This window comes from Chamaea fasciata, unplaced genomic scaffold (assembly GCF_029207755.1).
Source record: "Chamaea fasciata isolate MVZ Bird 193981 ecotype frontalis unplaced genomic scaffold, bChaFas1.0.hap1 SCAF_1, whole genome shotgun sequence".
NCBI lineage: Eukaryota > Metazoa > Chordata > Aves > Passeriformes > Sylviidae > Chamaea > Chamaea fasciata.
The window spans coordinates 130,736,921-130,761,441 of NW_027094086.1; the positions used below are offsets into that span (position 1 = coordinate 130,736,921).

The 24,521-nt window shown below is 38.0% G+C and overlaps 1 protein-coding gene across 3 annotated transcripts in view; it reads right to left on the reverse strand.

Moving 5' to 3' along the window:
* CDK14 (cyclin dependent kinase 14) overlaps positions 1-24,521 on the reverse strand; it is a 338,037-nt gene that overhangs the window by 114,878 nt on the left and 198,638 nt on the right. For all 3 annotated transcript variants that reach the window (XM_066197805.1, XM_066197794.1, XM_066197814.1), the window contains one exon: positions 10,594-10,657. In XM_066197805.1, coding sequence (XP_066053902.1) covers positions 10,594-10,657 — 64 coding nt within the window. The remainder of the gene's footprint in view (positions 1-10,593; positions 10,658-24,521) is intronic.

Below are 24,521 nucleotides of genomic sequence, written 5' to 3' on the forward strand. Positions count from 1 at the left end.
TTTCTTCCTTATACCTATTTTTTAGGGGGTTTGCCCCTTTAACTAAAAAGACAAATGCAGAAGCTTCAAATCTCATTGAATTAACTACTGGAAGATACTGATAATGAGTAGACCTGCAAACTGTGTCTGAAGGCCACTTCATGTTTACAAGTTTTGTTGCTTTAACCATACTGATGTAGTTAAAGAAATGTAATCACTCCCTTTTAGATATGTGTGACAAGTGTACTGGAAACTGGAAGCTACATGACTATAACCCTTCAATTTCAGTTTGCAAATAGGAATTAAATACATATATGCAAACAGATAACCATAAAAATTGGGAAAAAAATAGACTTTCTATATTAAGTAAATTTTCCAACCATAACACTCTCAATTCACTTATGACAAGGGACTGAAAAATAAAATGCAGCTAGACAGTGCTGTGTAACAACATGTCTGAGATACACATGGGAGTTCAGCTAATAAACTGTGAATTTGCACATTAATCTATTTCAACACAGGAAAGTCTGGGTGGGAAGAGAATTGAACTGACTTGAAGCACTGTTGAAAAGGTAACCTGGGCCTAGAGAGAGACAGATTTTGATTTTATCTGTCATTCTGCAATATGTTTTGGTCAGATACTGAGCTGGTTCAAGCTGGCACAGCAACACTGACTTCAGCAGAGCTACATTCATTTAAGACATTTGAGAAGTATCATATACAACATATTTTCTTGACCAGACTGCCCAGTGTTTATTTTAATCAATTTAAGCTATTTTTACTGTGGGAAGAAAGCCCCAGAGTCAACCACTTGGCCAAACTGCCGTAAGGCTTTAATGCCCAAAGATCTGTTCCAGTTCTGCAAAAAACCTGAAGAACTATTGCTATGCCAGATGAATTTTTACTGAAAAAATGATACACTGGAACCAGTTAGGTAAATGCTGTAAGGGACATGCATGAGCAAAACAAACTTCTGAAAGGGATCTTTGCTGTCTATGTTTCCAGTTTACATATCTTTTTTAAGTAAGTACCTTATACATTATATTTATCAGGCAGGGAGAGACATAGAGAGGTCAAAACCCTGTCTATAGAGAGGCAAATATTTAGTCCATAGTCCTTAATTTCAAACTCTATTGAATATGCTGTGACTGCAAACCATGCTTCTTCTAACTATTGGTATCAACTCTTTCCTGTCAAGCAGATTAGAGGCTGCTTACTTTACATGCTTTATACAGAAAGAAACCACACATCGATAAAATAACAGCTCACATTTTTCTACATAATTTTGTGGTCATGGCTCCAACCAGGGTCTTACTGACTTTCATGGACAAGACAATTAGTTGGGACTATTGTGTTGATTAAGCCCAGCCTCATGTACATGCCAGCTCATAATATTTTTCTGAATTCATCCCTTAGAGAATAAAGAAGCAGTGAAAGCAGCTGATTTTGGTTTCAGAGTTGCCAGAAGAGAGAAGTTACAATCATCTTGTCCTTGAGCTCCTCCACCATGGTGCAGTTTTTTAAGTTCTGAACTATGAAACCACAAAATTACATACCTAAACCCACCAAACTTGCAGTCCCAACATAGGCAAAAAGTGGTAACTTCACATCTTTTATATGAGCATCTCCTGCTTGTGTCAAATTTATCACAGAACCAGAATTCAGTCTCACAATTACATCCCCAAGTTTGTTTCTGAGTCACTTTTCAGAGTGAATGAGACTCACACACCTGCATGAATGCCTGTCCTTTACTGCTTGATGGGAGCAATAAAACCAGATCTAAAGCTATACATATCTGACTGTGACTAACTGCACAAAATTATGTTCTATGATACTTTCAAGCTTATAGCTTTGATATTTGCTTTTCAGAAGCTATGACTGATATGTTCATAAAGAACAGTAATATAAGTCTGTATGTGAGACTGAGAATTCAGCAGAATTACCATGAATGCTCCCCCACAAAAGAAATCTTTGCCTGACATACTGAGAGGCAACAGTACTGGCAATCACAATCTCAATCCAACTTGTGGAAGAAACCCTTTGTAGCAAAAACTTAATACCTCTCCCTCAGAACTGAAAAGCAAACATGCACATGTGAGAATTTCATGCAGACACTCACATGATCACCCACGCACACAGCCATGCCCCAGCACATGCAAACCACTCTCAAGAACACAAGGTGTACCATCTTGCTGAGGCAGCTGCTCGCTCTCTTCAGGCTGAGATTAAAAAAACATGAAAAACTGTGTGTTTACAGATCAGGATACGATCTCAGATGTATTTTGAACATTTATAGTTCAAATTGTAGGTATATTTACTGGAGTTCAAATATTTTCAGGTTATTCTTATTAAATGTGCTTATTTTGAATAAAAACTCTGGAAGGCCAACACAGTAAGCACATCTGAAATTTGAAGTAAAATTTTTGATTTTAATTTCCTTTATGCAAACATTTCAATATTTGCCAATCTTTTGGGAACAAATTCGGGAAACAAAATTTGATCCTCTGCATTTTTATTCCAAATATGCAGTCACCATCCGCACTACCTGCTACGTCTCACTGTTAAAGAGCTTGCTTTTCACATGGGTGCTCTATTTCACCTAGCAAAAGGTGAATTTTTGCTTATGTGAAACAAAGAAGAGATTTTTAGTTTTGTTTAAACTGCACAGCACCTTGGAGTATTTATTATTTGCTTCTTAGAAGGCCAAGGTAGCCAAATCTTGACTAAGTGGCATGTCCACAATCAAACGCAGTGTAAAGAGATGCCTGTATAGGACTGCATAAATAAGAGCTAACATATAGTATTCCTATTTGTTACTGGAAAGATATAGCAACATCTTCCCGTAGCATAATTTTGACTCTCAGGATGTCCCAAGAGTATCCGAAAGGACTAGGCTAACATGTCTGAGGCTTCCACAGCCTCAGAACTGTTATAAATGATCATGAGCCAATTCACGATAAGTCAGGACAACATCGATAGAATGTTGGGTGGACCTTCCAGCAGCAACAACGGTGCTCTCAGGTATGGCCACACACTGGGGTCTCAGGGTAGGTGTTTTATACCGTTTTTCTGCCCTGAGGCGAAAGTACGACTGCCACAAAGATTGCGGATTCGGCCAAAGAACATGACATCATGCAAACAATACAATCGTTGAAATGTCCTACACCCCGTGAGGGAAGGCTTGATGTAATCATCTGTTAATTTCCACCCAGATCGGTATCAGATCCTTTGAGTGACTGCGAAGATGTGGTCAGCCCGTGATTAATGAGCCGTTTCCACGTTATCTCTTCTGCAGGTGTCAAGGTAGCACCTTCAAGCTAAAAAAAAGACTTTGGAATGTTTGGAGACGCTCTCAGACCGTTTCCAGGAATTCGGGGTTTTTTAATTCCAATGTATAATTTTACACACACAAATTTAATACACGAATTTTATACAGCACATCTATTACAGAACCAAGATTCACTCTACTGCTGGGGCACTGCACACAACCTGCTCAGACAGGGTCAGTGGGCACTTACACAAACCTTCTTCTGGCAGCACAAGGGTCTGAGCTGCTCTTTGCTTCAGACCCTGCAGCACAGCTTACTCAGTGCCTCATTTGCCAAGGAAGTTTTTAGGACTGTGCCCCACAAACAGTAGCATCAAGAGGCTCTAGGAGTAACAACTGCAAAATGGAAGCAGAAATGAACAACCAGAGGAAGAGAATTTCTCGAGCTAGTTAATTTGACAAACTTGATGCATCAAAAGAATTATGCTTTTTAAAAAGCTGCTTCCAAATTTTCCAAATTCTGGCCAGTTTGAAGGCCTAGGGGACAAAAAAAAACCCACAAAAAACCCAAAAAAAACCAAACCAAACCAAACCAAAAAAACCCAAACCAAACCAAAACAAAAAACAAACAAACAAACAAAAAAGCATGGCCAGAAAGCTCATCCATTACACTCAGCAGTATGAAGTGGTCTTAGAAAAAAAAAAAAAACAACAAAAACCAGTCTTTCTTTCTTTCTATTTCTTATTTCCTTTAGACAACCAGTCTACAGCAACACTCTTACATGTGCACACTCACTTGCGTGCCCACACACATACCTACATGTTCTGCACTGCAAACATCATTATCTGCCTGATAAACACGTTCCATCTCACAGCCCCACATCAAGGGCAGGTTCAAACAGAAGCCAGTTTCAGCAGAACTCACTAGTGAGCTTGTTAACAGACCACTGCAGGAATACTAGTCTGCTGTGAGAATTGAAAAAAATAAGCACTTGCATTTTAAGGAACATAAAACAAGATGAGGTTTTTTTCCTCTTTTATCAGTCAGAAAAACACATGAACTGTTATACCTTTTCCACGTTTGCTTTGAAAGGACTAAGATAGGCAAGAAAAGCTACAGAAGGAATTAGAGGCAGAATACATTTTGATTTTTAGCTTCTTTTTAACAGTATTGATAATCAGCTTCTAGTCTAAACCAAAGAACTTAAAATGCAGTTTGACTTCAAGGCATTTTTTATGTTGTTAATCAAAACATGATGGCTAATATGCATTCCTTGATTAAAGTTCTTCTCTATTTAAAACCAAATGTGATTAGCTTAAATGCAAATATTTAAACATCACCATAATTAATATTTTGAAAAGTCTAATTCATGATTTCTTTGAAAGGGTTTTCTTTACATTTAATTTAAAAGTCAAACGTGACTAACACTGTATTGTGATATATAAGCCATACACCATTTTTAGTACAGATTCAACGCTAAAAATATTCAAATTACGTTAGCTGAAGATATTACTTGGACAAGCATCCATGTTGACGAGAAAATTTTCAAGCACTATAATATTTGCAGCACTAATGTGCAATTAGAGTTTTCACTGAAGTTCTGTCACAACCAGAGTGCTATCAAATACATGAGCTAGATTTTGGAATTTTGTATGCCAAACATCTTAAGAAAAATTACAACTCCCTCCCCTCCACCCCATCCCCTCTTCTCCCTTCCATTTGCTTTAGAAGACCACAGTTTGTGTAAAGAGGAAGAATAGCTGCTGTTTTCTAGACTCCTACCTGAGCATGAGTAGAAAATGTAATTTTAATACCCAGCATTGTCTGAAGCAATGGAGTCCTACATTAAATGTTTCCACCTTTTAGGAGAGCTCACCTTGCCTCCCCTGCATATATAATAAGTGACTTTAACTTTTCAGCTTAATGTAACTTTGTTTAAAGAATGGTGAAAATGCTGACAACTCTGCTTCCCTTGGGTTGTGGATACCACAGATGGAAGAAACACTAAATAATACAGTTTAGTTTTGGCAAAAGAGGGGGAGAAATTAGAAATTAATTCTCCTTTACAAATAGCCCTCCTTTCTTCAAGTAATCAAATTCTTGAAGAATTTGAGAATTCTTCAAATTGTCAAATTCTTATGCCAGTAATTCAAGTGAGCTTGAGACTGTTTGGACAAGACACCATCACTGTCCTGTAGCACTGCTGCAGCACCACCCACTGCCATCCTCCAGTAGAGGAGATGGGGACTACTTACAGGGAGCAGTCCCCAGCCCACTTCCTGACCCTAAGGAAGCTTCCTAATGCCCAGGAATTAATTATCTGTAAGTGCTAATTGTCATGAGGTAAAGGCATACCAGAGGCTGCTCTGACAGTCTAACAGCAGAAGCTTCCACATAGTCTGGGAACATTCCCTGGCATCAACGTAGATGTAAACCAGCAAGGTATTGATTTAGCATGTAACAAAATGTTGACAGGCTTTGGAGAAACTCAATAGGAAAAACTGCTATAAAAGTTTGAAAAGCCATATGTTCTCATATACAGTCTGTTCATGTGTTTGTGCCAAAGGAGTTCAGCCTCTCAGTCCAGCCCTACTCTAAATGAAGACTTAATCTTTTGAAAAAAATCTGGCTGTCAATCAGCTGTTAAGATGCATGTAGGCAGATCATATTTCTAAAACAAATCTATATTTATTGATCACCTGGGGAGCGAAGTAGAATTCCTGAGTTAGAACACCAGCTCTGCAATGGTTTTGTCCATCACTGACTTGTGATGTTTTAATAAATCCACAAAGTACCCTTCAGTCCCTGGTAAAATCCTTGTTATGCACTATATCCTATGTATGTTTTTTCTCACTGTTTCTTTTTGTGTTCTGCTTTCTCTCTTTAAGGAGAGACTCTTTCTCTTACCTCTTTTCATCCTGGCTTTAGGGATTCTCTTTTAAAAATCAGTGCTCAGCAGATGCTTCCATTGTCTCATAAAGGCACCTTTTCAGGTGTATTACTCACTATTGCATCTGATCATCTGTGGAATATTGTGAGGTTCAGGCTCCTACACCATCAGCCCAAGATTAAATATTTAACTTTCTTTCACCTAGAAACAGTATTGTAAAGAAACTAATGCACAGTGAACATTATAAAGCATTCTCATGGTTTTTTTCCACCTTCCTAACAAGTTCCTTCTCCTCCTTGACCATTACCATGGCTTCACCCCCACAGACAGTTAATTTATCTTCTATTGTGACCATATCTTACCTTCTCCCATTTTACTCACTGACAGTACCTCCTGGTAAATCTCTACTTAACTTCCCAGGATGGAGGTTACACAGCATCAGTCCCAAATACTAACTGAGAATGTCAAAAAAGTGAAAACTTAAGTGTAGACATTTATCCAAAGGCTTATCCTGCTCATTTATTTGGACAGGACTCAATCCAGGAGAAATGGCTGGAGAGGGAAAGTTGATATAGGACTCCAGAATAAAAAAAATGGGAGATTTAATAACAATGAAGAACACAATGCACAAAAAATCAGGAAGACTCGCACACAAGACTGGCAAGGAAGCAGCTTGTTTGGGAATACTGCTTCACCTCTACTCATATAGATACTACATATTTCATGCCTACTATAATTCATTCCTGGAGATACAGGTCCAGTGATATGATTGGTGTTTGAATCTGTTTTAGCCCAGCAAATCTACGTATTTCCTAAAGTACTGCAACAAAAGAGTTAAGAGTGAAAACTATTCTCCAATCTAGAGGGTCATGTTAATCATTGAAAGTGTCTGTCCAATAGCCTGTAACATGGGGCTTCTCATGTGGTCGGAACATCAAGATTTTATTGAAACAGCAAGTATCACTTTTTCCCAATTCCCTCAAACTGTTTTCCTGTTTGAGGGCAGATAATTACTTTCACAGTGATCCAGGATGGCTGGGTTTAACTGGTGATAAAATAAATGAAATTATGGTTCCCAGGTCCAGGAAGACCCTCTCAAGATTATAGCATCCATAACAGCTTCAAAGTGAATCACAGAGGTAACCCAAAGTTACTGAAGTACTCTTGAAGTATTTCAGGCCTCTCAAATGCATTATTTGGATTATCCTTAAGTAACTTATTAAGCAGGACATGTGTGCATGTGTGCTCACAGGTGCAAACACAAACTGAGAGGACAGAGGCTGCAGCAGAGAAAGCTCTAAGGCCAGGCAAACTTTTAGCTTTACGTATCTATCTATTACTTGGAACATTCGTAAGACAGTAAGTAATCTCAAAGCAGGCAGGTAAAAAATACAAGTTGTTTTCTGACTTTTTAAATAGCAAACAAAACTATGAGAATTTTATTTTCACTATTATAAACTGATAAAATCACCTAGGTTAGGGGTTTAAATGACCTAGAGCTACCCACAACTAGCCTTAGATCATATTTCTTGTTCAGGCTCAGAAATGTCCCTACATATTAAGATGTCACAGATCATAGTTATTAAAGCACTGGATGCTTTCCATAATAATCAAGACCCTTGGCCACCATAGTAGAGAATAATACCACGTTTTTCAGATAGGTTTCTCCCAGTAAACTGTGATTAGCTCTCTGCAGCACAAGACTGTGCCCTATCAAATCACACTGTGAAAATAAGTTATTGAAGTCTGTATGCAAAGAAATACAATGCAATTCTGTTTCAACTCTCAACAGTCTTCCCAAATCCACAGGCATTTAATGTGCTCAGCCTTTTTTAAACTATAGTAACCATTTATCACTGATACTTTCAGTTCAAATGCTTTTGTTTTATGCTTACACAACTCAAGTTTATAGAATCAAAGCCTTGCCTGAGTGAACATTGACATCCTCACCACCAATGCTCTCTGCACTTCTCAATTTATCGCAATTTCTGTCAGCAGTTATCAGTTTTAAAACTTACTAACACATGAAAAGCACAGGAGTTACTTAACCCCATATCACATATATTTAAACACAGTAATTTCACAAATCTTCAAGAATAATAGAATTGGTTCAGAATTGGCAAGACATTTCAGGATACTTCATTATTTTGCTAGGAGAAGGAACAGATTAAGTCATCTTCAAAAAATCACAGAATATTCTGAGTAGGAAGGAACCCACAAGGACCACTGAGTCCAACTGTCAAATGTATTATTAAAGCTTCAACTTTCATTTTTGCTCCTAAAAAATCCATCATGAAAGCTAGAGTGTAACAGCAATTTCAGACCATCAGGGAGGGGAGCATGGCTGGTTGAGCACCTGTAGAAGATGATGCAGTAGCCTTACCATAGCCAGAAAGCTTTTGTGAACAGAACAACATGAAGGAAAGCACATTTTTAAGAAGTGACAGAGAACCTGGTATCCTTGACCAAATACCTCCAACAATCCTAATGGCCTGAGCAAATAGCATTCATTCCAGCCCAGTCCATAGGTCAGATCATTTTGTGCAGAGCATACCTTAGGTGCTGGTACCCCAGAGTAATCCCAGAGGGACGTGTTTTGCTGCTCTAATAATTCCACATTTACCAGCATAAAATTCAATTACTCAGTTTTGAAGTATGCAAGCCAGTTTTGGTTATCCAGTTAGATGATGCTTTCTATTGCTGTAATTTCTAAAATCGGCAAATAAGGAACCATAAGAGAAATAAAAAATCCTTTTACCAAGGTCATCAAGAATATAGGGTGCACAACACAGTATGTGTACAGAACAGGGATTTTATCTTTTGAGTGCTCCCAGACCTCCGCAGAGTAAGGGAATTAAGGAGCTCAGTGCTTTGCATTAATAGGCCCTAAAAAGATTAAATGATTGCCAGCAAGAATAGTAATTACTCTGACTTACAAATCTACATACTTCACAGATGTGGAAAGGATCTTAGAGAACAAAGGTCACACCGTGCAGAAATGGTGAAAATACTTGATGACCATTTTCTGTCTTGGAGGCACCTTTCCTCCTGTCCCCACTCTGCATTTGTATAAATATTACCTATTCATAGCTGAAAAAAATCCATAGTCCAGCATGGAGAAAATACGAGCAATTCTAACACAATGCCTGTATAAAAATTAGATTTAATAAAGTGCCTACAGTAGATTTATTTCCTGATGTTCTGTGGTAATAAACCCATATCCCTTGACACTTTTGGAAGCCAAACCGAAAAATGAAACCAGGAGATTTCTGGGCTGCCATCTACTGTTCAAATCTTTCCTGTATATCACAGAAAAACAAACCAGCCCAAAAAAACAGTCACTGACACCTTCAGGCTTTCTCCTCCTTCTCTTTACTATTCTTGCTAAAACCAATGTTTTTGGGCTGCTTTTACAGACCACTACATTTCTGTAAGGATTCTGTACTTGCTCACCTTTCAATCAGTATCAAGAATGAAAAATAAAAAAGCTTGTAAACATAATTGACACACTTTAAGGGAAGAACACTGAAGTATTTTAGTGAAAGACTGTTAAAGAAGTTTCTACTAATTCACTAGTGAGCACTAGAGCGTGATTTCACTATACAGCAGTCAGTCAGCAGTAGGACGGAGACTAAAAAGCAATGTGCAAGAAAGCTATCTGCATTCCTATTTTTCAAGGCTTTGTGTCTCTGTCAGGGTAAGCCCTACAATATACTTGTTTCTCTCTCTCCCTTCTTTTGAGAGCTGTCTATATCTATTTGTCCTTTAACCCTCCTCTGCCTCATCTCCTGCCTACTCATTCACCTGCTTTGCCACGCTGAAAAAACATACTTCTGAGATCCCCACTCAGAAGTTCACAAGACTATATATATTATATACATAAACATGCATACATATTTGGCATAATGAAGCTGACCACATCCTCCTAGTCTCTAGGAGACAAACTGCTCCGTCTTACAAAAAGATATCAGATGATGAAACAGTTTTTCAAGGATAGTTAAAGAGTATGACAACTGCAAACACAACACATATAAAAAAATTGAACCTTTGCAGAAAGATACTAATAGATGCTGTAGTAATAATCTCAGCTTTCACAATTTCTTTACTCTTCAGTTTCCTTCAGTATTTGTTAAACTTTGGTGTGCTCTGCTGGAAAAGTAATCCTGACTAGAGAAATCAGCAGTCTGAAAGGTACAATACACAGTGGCAGAGGAATGCAAGCAGATCAGGGCTCCTACTGTAACAAACAGAAGAAAATGAAAAAGCAAGCACAGAAATTAAACGAAAGAAAACCTCTCACCCTGAGCCAAATAAAAAGTAAGCAGCTGTAAGAAGTGCATTATGGTTCACACACTGCACACCAGGTCATTTTGATCACTTGGGGTCAGGGATGTAATTATCTCTGTTGTGTACTTCCAGCGGGGGAATTTGGAGGAACTTGGTGCTTCAACCTACCTGGTTTGAAATGGGGTAAAGAGTGGACTCCAGGCCACGTATCTTCGTTTGGTGTTCCAAGTACCTGTACACAAAAATAAAATAAAATTAAATACCAAATTGCTTTAATGGCAAAGACTTAACAAGTCACAGCACTGCGGAAAGCACAATCTAAACTTCAAATAGGTTTCTTAATTGGGGGATGGGAAGGAGGAAGAAGGTACAAAAGGTTAAATGATTACAACGTTTCCACGGTACCAGTGGAGTCTGTAAAGTAAATGGGAGTGCTGTGTTCCTGTCACACTCCCTGTTTAACCAATGGATGTTAAAGCTACTTGTCACTGACAAGTATCAAGCTACCTGAGAGCACTGGTGTTACAGAGGCTAGATAATTCAGCTCAGAAATAACTTCAATCCCTAGAAACTTAAAGAAGATAAACAGACAATGAATAGATGCTAGGATAGAAGATTTACAGAGAGGATAAAAGAGGATGATCAAGAGTGTGGCATGAACAAGAGTGGACAACAAAGAGCTGTTATTTTAATGTGGCTGCAGTACACATAAAAACAGAAAATGCTTAGGAGATACAGACTTTATTGACCTGTACATTATGCTTTGTTTCACTCCAACTATCCTCCTTGTAATGTAAGTCAGACCAACTTACAGCATCAAAGTATTTACACTTCTCACATGCATCTTATATTCTCTGTTCACATGAAAAGTTCACTCTCCGTGCCCTTGACACAAGTAGTAATTAAAGTGAGACAACTGCTATAAGTAGTTCTCCCAAACCTAGTTTTGCTTCATAATATGTAACTGTCAAGACTTGCTTTAAGTAAAGCCAGGAGGAACACTTAAATTAACAGCTCTAGGAACACATTTCTGAATGAACTATGGAATTCAATATTTTACTAGTAGGATCCTTCTTTTAAAAAATTTACACTCAATTTCTAACATGAATGAAAATGCTAGATTCTTTTGAATGTTTGTTACAAGCTCAGGCCCTGGAATAAAAGGTTAATATTCTAAGTGAAAGCAATTCACATTAGTCTGGTGCTTGTTTTGCATTATCAATGCACAGAAGTCCCTCCCAGCTCTGCCCCTATCTGCACTGCAGGTCATCTGAATAAATCTTTTGGACCTGCATATATTGAGTCCCTGTGACATTCTGCGTTCACTTACGTCAGCACAAAGAAAGCCCAAAGTTGGCGTGAAAATCTTTGATCCAAAAAAAGTGAAAAACAACATCTACTCCAAATCATTTGGAACTGAAGAGATTTATTTTAATTTTGTTTGATGCGATATACATATGAATTAGGAGGAAGGACACCACTCTAGAATACTTGTTTCATTTCTTAAGCTATGTAAACATTTGTTCGTGTTGATAAATTCAAGCTGAAAAATCTTCTTAGACGCAAGACTGGTAAGGTAAAACACAAAAAGTTTTGCTTCAACTCGCCAGAATTTTATTAAATTAAATTTAGAAATGAGCTTAAAAACTTGAAACAAAAGTCCTCTAAAATAGATACAATTTTTACCTACAAGGTTTGCTTTATGAGTCTAAGGCCTCAAATTTGTTGATCAGTTTACAATAGTCATATGATTTTAATTTAAGAATATTAATCCGAAGACATTTTTTCTCCACAATCAAATACAATAGGCAAACAGTCCAACTTGGATGCAGTATGATCAGTAGAAGGTGAAAGCAGAGCACTAAGGTGACAAAGGTGACAGTATCAGTGCAACTATAAAGTACACATTCACATAGTTATTTAAGTATGCAAATTCGCTGATTTTATTTGTAAATATTGTTTGTGGCGCACTTTTTTCAGTCCTTGTGATATGTCTTAATTGGCACTTGAATAAAATAAACCTGGCACTGCAACCCTGATTCATCACAACACCCTTGTTCATCTCATTAATGCTATTAAAGAGAGCACAATGCTGTCATTAAACACTGAGAAAGTTAGGAGACACTGTCGACACTATGTCACAAAATCAATTTGCAAATAACTTCCACTTACCTTCTGCATTAATCAAGCTCCTGGTGCCAAGCACCTCCCAGACCAGGAGAGGGAGCCCGTGGATCAGAAACAGAGATTTTTGCATCAATTTAAATTTAGAAATAAGGTTCTCAACTTTGCAACCCCTCTTAGTGAATCAAAGGAATATTCTCTTATTAAATAAGATATGTTGGTTACGAAGGTATTTGTTCTGAATATTAAAAAAATTAGCCACATTCCTCTAAAAGAGTGTTCTCATTTGCCTCTTATTTTAAATGAGACAGAGGCAGCTATGGGATTGTACAGATGAAAATTAAAACCTGCTAACAAAATCTGTAATTTTCACTTTTTAAAGGAATCATACTTGACTCACTGTTTCTGGTTTCACTAGTTTTCCAATCTGTTTCTTTAATAATATTCAAGCACATCTGCCACCACAGTATCTAGGAGCCAGCTACAAGCAAGTTCTGTGCATTGGAGTACTCAAACCTCCTACAATATTCATACCTTCTCTCAAGGGCAGCAGTCAGGCTGAAAACAACTGCGGGTTTCCTAACATCTAAATGTCAACCATTTTTAAGGTAGAGAAACTTGGTGTTTCAGGCAAGGATCCAAAGACTTTATTTTAGTGCATGGTACAAACACAATAAAGAACATCCTTCTTCCACATGATTTTTAGCATATGCAGTACAGAAATTCACAATATGTGACAAACAAGGAGGAGAGGGCAGCAGTGAAACAACTGTGGTTTTGGTTAAGATGAAACAGTCACTGCTCACAGGTAAATCAATATAAAGAGATTTGTAAGCATCACCTTGTAAGTGATTCTCCTATTCAGCTGTCAATCCCATTTTGATGGGGAGGATTAAGTAATCCAAAGCAACGAGTTTTGACACCTGCTATAAATAAAGCAAAGTAGGGTTCACACTTAACACCGCAGTGGGGAAGAATCTGCCTTGTTTTGCAGCCTAGAAGAGAGAATTAAGGCACCAACATGGAAAAGAGAAGGGGAGTGGAAGGGAGAACCCAACAGTCTTCTGGTTTTACTGCAATACACTGTCACTTAGCAGTGAAGACTGATTATCCAGACCCAGACAGCAGCTGAACACCAGGAGCTGTTATTTTACAGGTGACCTCCTAGCCCCAACCTTCATGGTCCACCACTTCTCATCCCAAGCACACCACCAGGAGTTCTGCCTCCTCTACATTTTAACACGTTTTCTTTCCATTTCATGTTCCATAAAAAAAATCACTGCTGTCACAGCAATTAAGCTCCAACTTAATACTGGAAATAAACTTTTATTTAGCATTGAGAATTATTTGAAAAAAAGAAGACTAACTTGTTTGCTTTCTCTACTGATAATTTGCTTCTCTGAGAGGTAAGCATTCAGCTTGCATGGTTTAAAATCCTAATTTCTTTAAACTGAATTACTAACACAAGATTAATCTACAATTCTCAAATTTGGAATGGATTTAATTTTTCCAGGGACCATGGTGGTTACAGTTTCTGCAAAGAAGACTCCAAAATCTACTGGGGTTCTGCTGTTCCACACCACAGACAAAACTCTGGGCTCTTTTATTCTCTGACAAGGGATATAAAATGATGTTCTCATTTGAAACTTGCTATTAAAAATCAGGACCAGATTCTAATTCCATTTTTAGGGCAGGGCGAGAAGTCTGTTTATAAAAAAATAACAGATTTACAATACATCAGGGTACTGAGGGTCAAATACCTGTACTGCCAGTTGATATCATTACGGTTTGGCAGAAAGTTATAAAAAGAGAACCTGTTGTTCAAATCTCCATACACAAGCATGATATAGAAAGATTTCCTAGGAAATGCAACAAAAATGCATCAAGGGCCTTATTTTTTTAATATAAGAAAAATCTTGGGGTTAGCATCTGGTTTTGCAAGGACTCACCATTTCCTGATGTAGAAGGGAATAATTAGTTTACAGTGAGCTTTGCACCACTCTACCAACACAATTAGTCATGTTGTCCCGTATTCTGCTTCGAATGCAAAACCATCCCATGTTACCACCATGTATCAGATGAGCAGCAGTGCAAACCTTTCCTACCAGCTCTTTCCCAATTGCTGGCATTATTAATAAAGCTAAGCATTTCCCTTTACACTACAAGTTTTGAATATACAAAGCTGCATATTACTGATATAACACTTTAACCTTTGTTAGAGCTGATGATCCTCAAGAAAGGTGACAGTTTGGACTTCAACTAGACAAAGAACCTGCACCCTGTGGTATTATTCAGAGCAGAATGAATAACAAGACCAGAATACAAATGAGCTGCCTATCCTTAGACAAGAGTTATGGTAATCAGGCTAAGTAATATGCAGAATTTCAAATTCTTTTAATGTTAGGTCAACTTGATGAACAAACAAAGTTTAGTTAAAAAAAAAAAAAAGTGTCAGGAGAATGCAATTTTTCTTTTTAAAAGGAGAGGGGTTTGTTGAAAAATAAATGCCCTGGAATTTTAACTGGGAAAAGTTACAAGCTGGATATAAAAATGTTTTCTTTTTTTATTGTACCTTTTCTTATTTTATTGTACCTTTTAAGGATGTTCAAGATTTCTTTTCCAGTCTTCCTGTATGCTGGGTAAAACAATGCATTTAGTCAACCCTTGGCTGTGATGTACCATGGGAGACTACAGCTGTTTGAGGAACTGAACTCAAACAAAAGAGGAAGAGAATAAGCATTGCAGACCATTTCCAAATCAGCAATCTCTTTCAGTCGAGTGAGATTTGGAGGTTTCTGATGTTTGGTTTTTCAACAAAAATCTGTTCTATTCTTCCAAAACATATATATCTAATAAAGCTTTCAATTTAGTCAAAACCCAGGTATTTTCTGTTTTGTTAGAGGAAAGTACATAACTGCTTTAGATTTGCCTCTTGAGGAGCAGTGTGGGTTCCAGGGTTTTTCTACAGCAGGTCCATCACTCTCAGAGCCACCTCTGAACACAGAACTTCTGCTCTGGAACAGCAATGGTGCTAAGCCATTTGTCCAGATGATCCACCCAGAGCCACATTCCCTTCCTGAGGGGTAGAGTCAGGTAGATCTGAACCACATCTTTCATTTTCTGGAGAAGTTCTGTGTTACGACCCAATAATGTCAGTGAGCACCAAGTACATGTAGTAGTGAAGACCAAATCATGAACTTCATCCTTCAACTGAACATTTGGTTTTAGTTAAAAAGGTTAAAAAACCATTCAGTAACTATTTGTGTATTATGCATGCTGACTCAGAGCCTGCTGACTGACAAGTCAGTCTTCCTACAGTGAGGCTTCCTTCGACCCTCTGCTGGGCACAACGGTGACAGCTGAGCGTCAAGTTTAATAGCCAAAAGGTACAGTCGGAAATGGAATTGCCTCAGTACCAGTCATTTCTTTCATTTCTTCACATCAGGAGTTTAGAGGTTTGCTTTTGCAGTTCAGTTTCCATAAGGGCCTGCAAATCTATTAATTTGTGTAATGCACTTAACAGGTTTGTTAGACTGGGGCCGAACACATTTTACCCTTGGGAATGCTGTGGAAGTTCCAGGGCTCACAGCTGCAGTGAAAAGGTCACCTCATTTTTCGCTAAAGAAACAATGTCTATCAGCTTAGATGGCAAGAATATACTTTTTTGGATTCATGAAAAGTAAAGACCATATGTCTATTCATTGTCCTTGAGATTTAGAATATTGAATATTGAATATTAGAATATTGAATATTGAAGTCTTAAATTCATTAAATGAATGGCAAAATTATATATGATTATAATAATATATAAAAAATTATAATAGACATAATTATACATATAATTATACATAATATATATAATTATATATAATTATATAACTAATTATTATATAATAATATATAATATATTATAGTATGTAATAATTATAACTATATATAGTATAGTATATATTAATATATAATATTAATATATTAAATATAATAATTATATATAATTATCTATAATATATAATACATTATATAATATATTATATAATATGAGATATATAATATGTAATATAATACATTATATATATATATATATAAAATTATATATAATTCCTAAACCAGGAATCCATGCCAATTCAAAGTTAAAACAACTGAAGTAAGATTGTGTAATCTAGGCAGTCTCTTCCCATGTGGAAAGCAATAAAGGCCTTGTTCAGAACCTGAACCTGAAAACTGTATTTTAGTAAAATTATTTTCTTACATAGAAAACTTTCTGTGTTTTTTCAGTCAACTGTCGTCAAAAAATCCATTATTCCCACACAGGTAAGAAATTAAATGCCAGTGAAACAGATTAAAAATACAGGAAATGTTATGCAACAGATTAGGCAAACAGAAAACATAACTTGTATGATTCCTCTTCAGAACAAAAGTGTTAAACAAGAACACATCATTCCTTACAGACAAACACAGAATTTCAAATCCTTAATTTTATGCGTAAAACAGGTGGTAAATTTTTTTGCTTCCTTTCATGTAAATGCTAGCAGAGTCATGAAAAAATCCTTACAATGATGATACATAGCAAAAGGAAAAAAAAATTCAACAGCCACCAGTTTATACGCACAATGGTAATGTGCAAAATAATATTTTTAATGCAATATGCATTCATTCAGGAAATTAAATCAGAATTATGGATTTAAGAGAAAACAAGGCTGGTTAGAAAACAAACTGGAGTATTTCTTTTTCAAGTTATTTTGTGAATGATCTAAGCATGGTCTTAACGAAAAAAATAGGAAGGTATTCAATTCTTTCACTAGCCTTATGAAGTATCTGCTACACAGATGATGAGGTTGGGACACAACAGCAACACAAAAGAGAGAAGGCACCTCCTCACGAACCCCATAAACCTGTTCTTGCTGTAAGGAAAGTGATGCTGTTTTGTGAAAAAATTGAAGTTATCGAGGCTTATTCTTTAAGGCAAAAAAAGAAGCAGCAAGAACAGAATAAGGCTCAACAAAGGCCTGATTCAGGCATCAAGTGGAATATCATCATTCCATTATATATGAGTAATTGAACCACTTCCTTTGAGCACAAGAAGTGATTTATGATGAAGCTGTATTCTAAAACCTTGGGGTAATGTGCCAGTATGGATGAAGGAAGCAAAACACACATTCCCACAAAATTCTAATAGCATACATTCATTAAAAAAAAAAAAAATCAAGCTCAACTAATATTTTGCTTTAGCTCTGTCAAGGATGAAAAACGAGGTACTTGAAACAGTAGAGGGCCCAACTGTTCTTAACTTCCTTTCCCCATAGAGGCAAAATACAATGAAGTCTTGCCAGGAAACCTTTTTAATATGTGAGTTTTTCCATCCTTACTTTATGTATATAAACAATATTTTAGTGGCTGTCTGTGTCGCAAAGCTAAATTTATCCCAGCACTGTTTCCATACCATTTGCAGCACAAGTAAATTCATGCTTCTCCTCATACCCATGGTAACCACAGCCACCTTTCTGAGGGACCCTGGCAGAGCCACCACTGCAGCTGTGCCAGCATGAGGAGGACAGCAGGGACTGGAGACTGCCCAGACACTCCTGTCCATCCTCACAGAGACCTGGGAGCTGGGAACAACAGCTGCCAGGAGGAGCTTGAAGAGGAGGAGGAATTGAGCAGCCATCTCTGCAGACACAGCACTGCTGAGCACCAGTGTGGAGACCCTCAAACCTCTCGGGGGAATTCCTAGGGTCCTGCCCTGGAAAGATCTATCATAGAGTCTTCCCTGCCTAGGCTGAAAGAAAGACCTCTTCCCCCACAGTGCCTTGCAACGCTGTGATCCACCCCAGTTTGCTTTCCCCACAAGTCCCTAATTGTAGTAGTTTCTCCTTTCCCTGTTTCCCTACTGGTTGTGGAATCCCTGGTGGCGAGCCCCGTGTTCCTGATAGGTGCCTGATCTTTGCCCTGCCCTTTGTACTGCCCCCCTGCCCTCAGACCATTGGTTCCTGACCTCTGTTTAGGCCTGTGCACAGCACATGGCAAGGTCTTTCTCCTGATTTCCCTTCGATGTGTTGGAATAAACCTCGCTGGAACTGATCATACAACGGCCCTCCTTGCCTCTCCTTGCTTCCTTGTGTGGACGTGTGAGCATGACTGCTTTGCCTGAATTCCTCCCAAGCAGCTTTTCCGCAGGAGATGCTTATTGGGATACAGGTAGCAGCACACCATCTAAAAACACACTGCTACACATCAGGACAAGATTAAATGGAACCCCCAGCCCTACAACAAAGCACCATGGGGGTTTGACATGCCAGTGTCCCTAAATGATCAGTCAGGGAAGAGTTTTGTTTATTCCATAAAGTACCTACTAAGTACTTACTACACTTTGACAGGGCTGTTTCTGTGATTTGACGAGATGACTTTTAGAAACAAATTCTGTCCATAATCCAAACTGAACTGCAATGAGCACAAACCTAGAGTATTTAATCTAAATTTCACAACAAGAAAAACGCAAGTCTGAAACAACTCATAGAGGACCGTGACATCGTAAGGCCCAATTTTAGTAACTTAAAACATTCATAAAAGTTCACATGGTGGAAGAAACTGTTTAATTTAGTAGTTCTTACTAAAATGTTTATGTGAATGAGATGAATGCTTAAAAAAACCTAGAAAAAAAGATTTGGCAAACTTATTTTGAAAATAGAGAGGCCTAGGCTGTAGAGACACAATCTAAAATTAGCAGCAAAAGGGGAAAAAGGAAACTCCTGACAGAGATTGCACTTTCCCTCAAACCAGTGCAATCATGCAGCAATTTTGCCAAATCAAAAGCTAGTTAAACAATTATGTACATGGTAAAAGGAGATTGTTTAGCTCCAAAGTGAAAAGATGGCTCCTCTGTGAGGGATGCTCCATGCTGGACTGCTAAAAGCAGAACGGAAAACTTGTCCTTTCATCTTTTTCCCAGCCATCTCTGCTCAGGAGTCTTCTTCCATCAGCAAACAATCCCTTAATCAGAATTTAAAAATTCTGACATTAAACTAGACTTATGGTCTCTGATATCTGCTTTGGAGCTGCAGAAACTGTAAAAGGCCTCCACAGGACAAAACTGTTCCTTTGTAAGAAGTGAAAAGATTTTGAAAGCTTTTGTAGACTTCAAAGTTGTGGATCAGGAAAAGACTGGGAAGAAAATTCATGTAGAAGACTCAAGCTAACCCCAAGAGATTTCTCTCCCCCTCTACAAGGAGAAAAGTTTGGTGTTCTGGCATTGACAGAGCTTGTGAGCTCTCAAGTAAGGTTACAAAGAGGGAATGATTTCACTGAGGAAGAGATTGGTTTTAATACATGTGAAGAAGCAGCTGCTGCTGCTGTTAGCTGTGCTGGAAGGTCTCTTCCTTACTGTTTGGGAACAAACAGAATGGTTTTCTTTACTGCAAAGAGCAATTTTCTGCCAGAACCCCGTGGCTCACAAGTCATGCTTGTTTACAAATTCTTTTAAATCTGCGCTGATTTACTCTGTACAGATAGTGATATACTCTGCATTTCACATTTCCTATCCCGTCCTGTCTGGCTTGCAAAGCCTGTGGAACAACCCACCCAAATAGACAGTCCTCTCCTAAACATGCTCTTTAAAGATTTATTTCTAATTTTTTTACTGACTTCTTTTCTTTAAACTGAAAAAGGGGAATAAAAATAAAAGCCAAGACCTTGTGGGAGACTTTTATGAAATGTACTTCGAGAAGCCCTGCTGTGCTGGCTCAGCAGCTGGCTCATTTGAATTCCAGGTATGCACTACACAGGGTTTTTTGGAAATGCTGGCTTATCAGAAAAGCAATGCTCCCTTTGGATCATAAAGCTGGCTTTAGGGTCTTTTTGAAGACCATAAAACTGGCTCAGTTAACACATATGAATTCCTACCTAGTATTGTAGTCTCCAATCTCATTGGCACAGGCCAAGCTACACCATTGCATCAGGATACTTAAGGGCTTAAAGCTGCCATTCAGCTGGAAAGCTTATCTATATGATTAACAGACCAAAGCATGCATATTCCTATGACTCGTTATAAAAACAGCAAGAAAAATATTTTTATTTAAAATAAAATTATGTCTCTTCACTATGGTCTCATTGAACTACAACTGTTTAAACAAATCAGAACATTTGGGATCACATCCTTTCTCCACAAGGATTTTCTCTGCACCAGAACCTGACCCACTGGTTTTCACAGGAACCAATGAAAGTTTCCCCAGAACAAACCTCCACTCTGAGGTGGTGAAGGCACAATGCACTGCTCTGATACTGGAAACATTTTGTCTCTGGCCTGGTGCCCAGTCCCAGCACATCAGAGGAAGGACTGTGCCTCTCTATGACAACACATCAGGACTTGCCACTCCTCACGCCCAAGGAACAGCATTGAACGGCACAATAGAAGCTCATGACATGTGCTGCTTAGGTGACAGAAATGTACCTGAAGAGGAAAACTGTTGTGCTAAGGCAGATAGAATACTAGAGCTGGGCTGACTGAGCTGCCTGAGCTCACTGTCTGGGCAAAAAAAAACCCCAGAAAACAGGGAAGTATCATGAAAATTCTTTTTCTCACCTAAAAAACCAGGGGAGGTAACATACACTGAGACCTATATATGAAGCCTGGTGCTCAGCATCACAGAACAGCATGACAGTAGAGTTTGATCAGATCATCCAGAAGTTTGACAGCTCCTTATTTTGCCAATTAAGGTCTTGATCTTGTAATAATCTCAATTTTGAATAGATTTGTGAAGCCACATGGAGCTCAGTGATGCAGTGAGTATTTTGTCAAGTTTTTTAAAGTGACAATCTGCAGAAAATGAAGACAGCCAGTCACACTGCCATTTGAAGAATGTGCAGGTTCAGGTGTTACAATGTTTCTGAAACAGTGAGGGCATTAATAATGAGCTCCAGTTGTGATGGGTATATAGATAGATAAGAGTACTCTTCTTGGATGTCTAAATATCCAGCTGATTCCTACGCTGAACTTTATCAGAATTCCCAAATCAAATCCCTTTAAAAAAATCCCTTATCACTTAAAATCCATTTCAAGTTATAGAGTTCGAAGTGTGCCTCCTACAACAAAACACAGCATGATGCTTGGTGTATTCACTCCAAACAGCAGTATTTTGCTGCTACAAGAGAAAAGAGTTTTATACTATCCTTCCGAATCACAGGCACAGAACAAGCAAGCAGGATGAAAAATGGAAGTACAGAAATATTTTTTTCCTAAAAATGGGGGAAATGTCACCCTATGTCTGATGGGGAAAGAGTGGCTATAAAAAAAGCAGCCAAGACATCTTAAGTGGGGTCAGTGCAGAATCCCAGGGAGTTACACATTCCCATCCAGAGGATGGTAAGAGGGAGGACTACCTGAAGAGAATCTGTATCCTCCAATGCAGCCTAGTGAGCTAGCACACCTCACTAGAGCACTTTGGAAATTTCCAGTGAATTCTTTGCTGAAACATCTACCCATTTTCCTGACACTTTCTTTACCTATTTCCTTGCAAACCCATTAAGAGGAAGGGGTTCATTGCCCTGACACCATGAGGTACATGCCCAAGCATTGAGATCACAAGTGGGTTTTGAAAGAGTACAGAATGTTGAGATAATAAAATTTTCAAAAATTGGAAACTGATTTAACCATTTATTGCTCATTTAGCAGTTGTGGCCTTAAAAAGCAGATGGCAGACAGCCTAAGAGTTTTAATTTTGCTTATTTAAATGAAGGTGAAAGCTGATGTATCTCAACTGGAAGAGGCAGCAGCACTGCCAGCTTCCGTGAACCATTTTGTTTGTTCTGACACTGATGCACTCGGTAACTTTGTCCGTGACTTCTGAGCTATCAAAAGCACCATGCAGGAGGGACTAGGGAGTAGTCATCTCCTGTCTCCAATTAAACTTTAGGCCATCTGCAGGGCAGCTGCACTGACAGCTCCTGCTCTTGGCAGCACTACTTTTAGGCAAAATGGAACTACTTCCCAGGAGCTGCTGGAACTGATCCTCTCTACTCACTGGAGAAAGGAGCTGAGAGGACTCAGTCCTATTTGAAGAATATACTGCCTACAGCTCCAATATGAATTGAGGGGGCTTGCACTGAAATAATTAGTGAAGTGTGAGTAAAATACAGCAAATTCTCAAATGATTGGAGGTACATAACACCTGTATATCATACTCCACTTTTTTTCAGAAAAACAGAATAAAAAACAATCCAGAAGGGGAAACAGATAACTAAATAAATAGGATACACAAATTACAAAAAGAAAATTTGCACAGATATATGACAATGAGCTTCAGTACCACTGGTAGTCAATAATGAGAGAGAGGAGGTGAAAGACTGGAGTAACAATTTCTTATCCTCTGTCCCCAGTACATTAAAGTCCACACAAATGCATGGCCTGAAATATTGATGACATGAAGACTGAAAAATGATGGGTCATCAAATACAAGAACAGTAAATTGACAGTTTTAATCTTTAGCATGAGCAACTCCACTATTACAAGGTGTTTTTGAGGTAAATGTTAAAGATCTCACTGAAACAGAAGAAAGAGAGATGTTACACCAATGAAACATGGACAATCAACTAAGTAAGTTATCAGAGAAAAAAATCAACCTCTCAACACTGTAGGCACAGCTGATCTCTTGGACTATGTGAGGAATGCAGATGAGCAGCACAATGTTATCATAAAGCTATTTAAAAGGCCACAAAAGCAACAAAACCATGAGAACATTAGCAAGAAGATACTATAAAGCAGAAGTGGTAGGAAGCTGCACCGAAAGTACATTTTACTGAAAGTAAAAGCCCAGAGAAGACTTTAGCAACAAACAGGTGTTTCACTACCCTTGGTTTTCAGTTACATTCGCCGGTCTGAAGATTTTTTTATGGAATAGGGTATTGCAGAGTTTTCATGAAAAGACCAATTAAACAAACAAAAATGATTTTCCCTGGCTACAGTTTGAACTGCTTTGAACTGCTGAGCAGCTGATAAAATGAGTGAAACGATGCAGTGAGGTCAGCAGGGCCTCATCCCCAGCCCTCCCTTTCGAGGAGGAAGGAGCAATACCAACACACTCTAATGAGCTGGCTCAGCAGCACAGCAATGTCATCAACCAAATATCTCAGTCATCAGACCGCAGCAGATTATACCAAAATGCACAGGAACTCCAACATCCAAATTATTAAGGTCTCTTTTTAAATAATTAGGGCCATATGTTTTATGGATGCACACCAAGATGAGACATGAAGGATACTTAAAGGATTGATAAAATCCTTGGCTGCTTTCCCTCTGATTTTCATGAAGGGCCAGTTCAGAGATACAAAATTTATGTACTTTTGTTTCTCTTATGAGAAAAGCACAATTACCAGCTATTTAAAATAATCACATTCAGGATATATAGGTTCAAAATGCAAATATGGTCTGCTCTAAGATGAAAATAAGTTATAATTCAAATAACACCATTTTGAAAAAGAAGTAAATTTGGAATATTTTAAAATGTCTGTGAAAGGAAGTAGGCATAAAGTAATAAATCCCCCTTCATAATGTAATAAAGTTTAGTCAAATTGAAAGCTTACAAAGTCAACTGATTTCTCTCCTATCAAAAGATACAGAAATCTAACTGTAATCTTCCAGTGTTCTAAGTCAGATGCTAAAAACCTTCTTAGATTTGTACTCATCAGAGTAATCATATCTATGTGAGAACATACCTACTGTAGCACACTACATTCTCTGTTAAGTATTTACCTTATGCTGTACTGCTCCATCACCAATAGGTTTGAGAGTTTGCACCACAGCCATTTGGGTTCTATTCTGCCCTGAAAAGGCACTGTGAAGAATTCTCACTATGGTCTCACAAAATATATTGTTAGCTTTCCGTCATGTACTTGGGAACAGACCTCAGTTGCCAGAAACACAGCTACACAGTGATATACATGCACGCTCTAAAGACAAACAGTGAATGCAGGACATTTTTCTT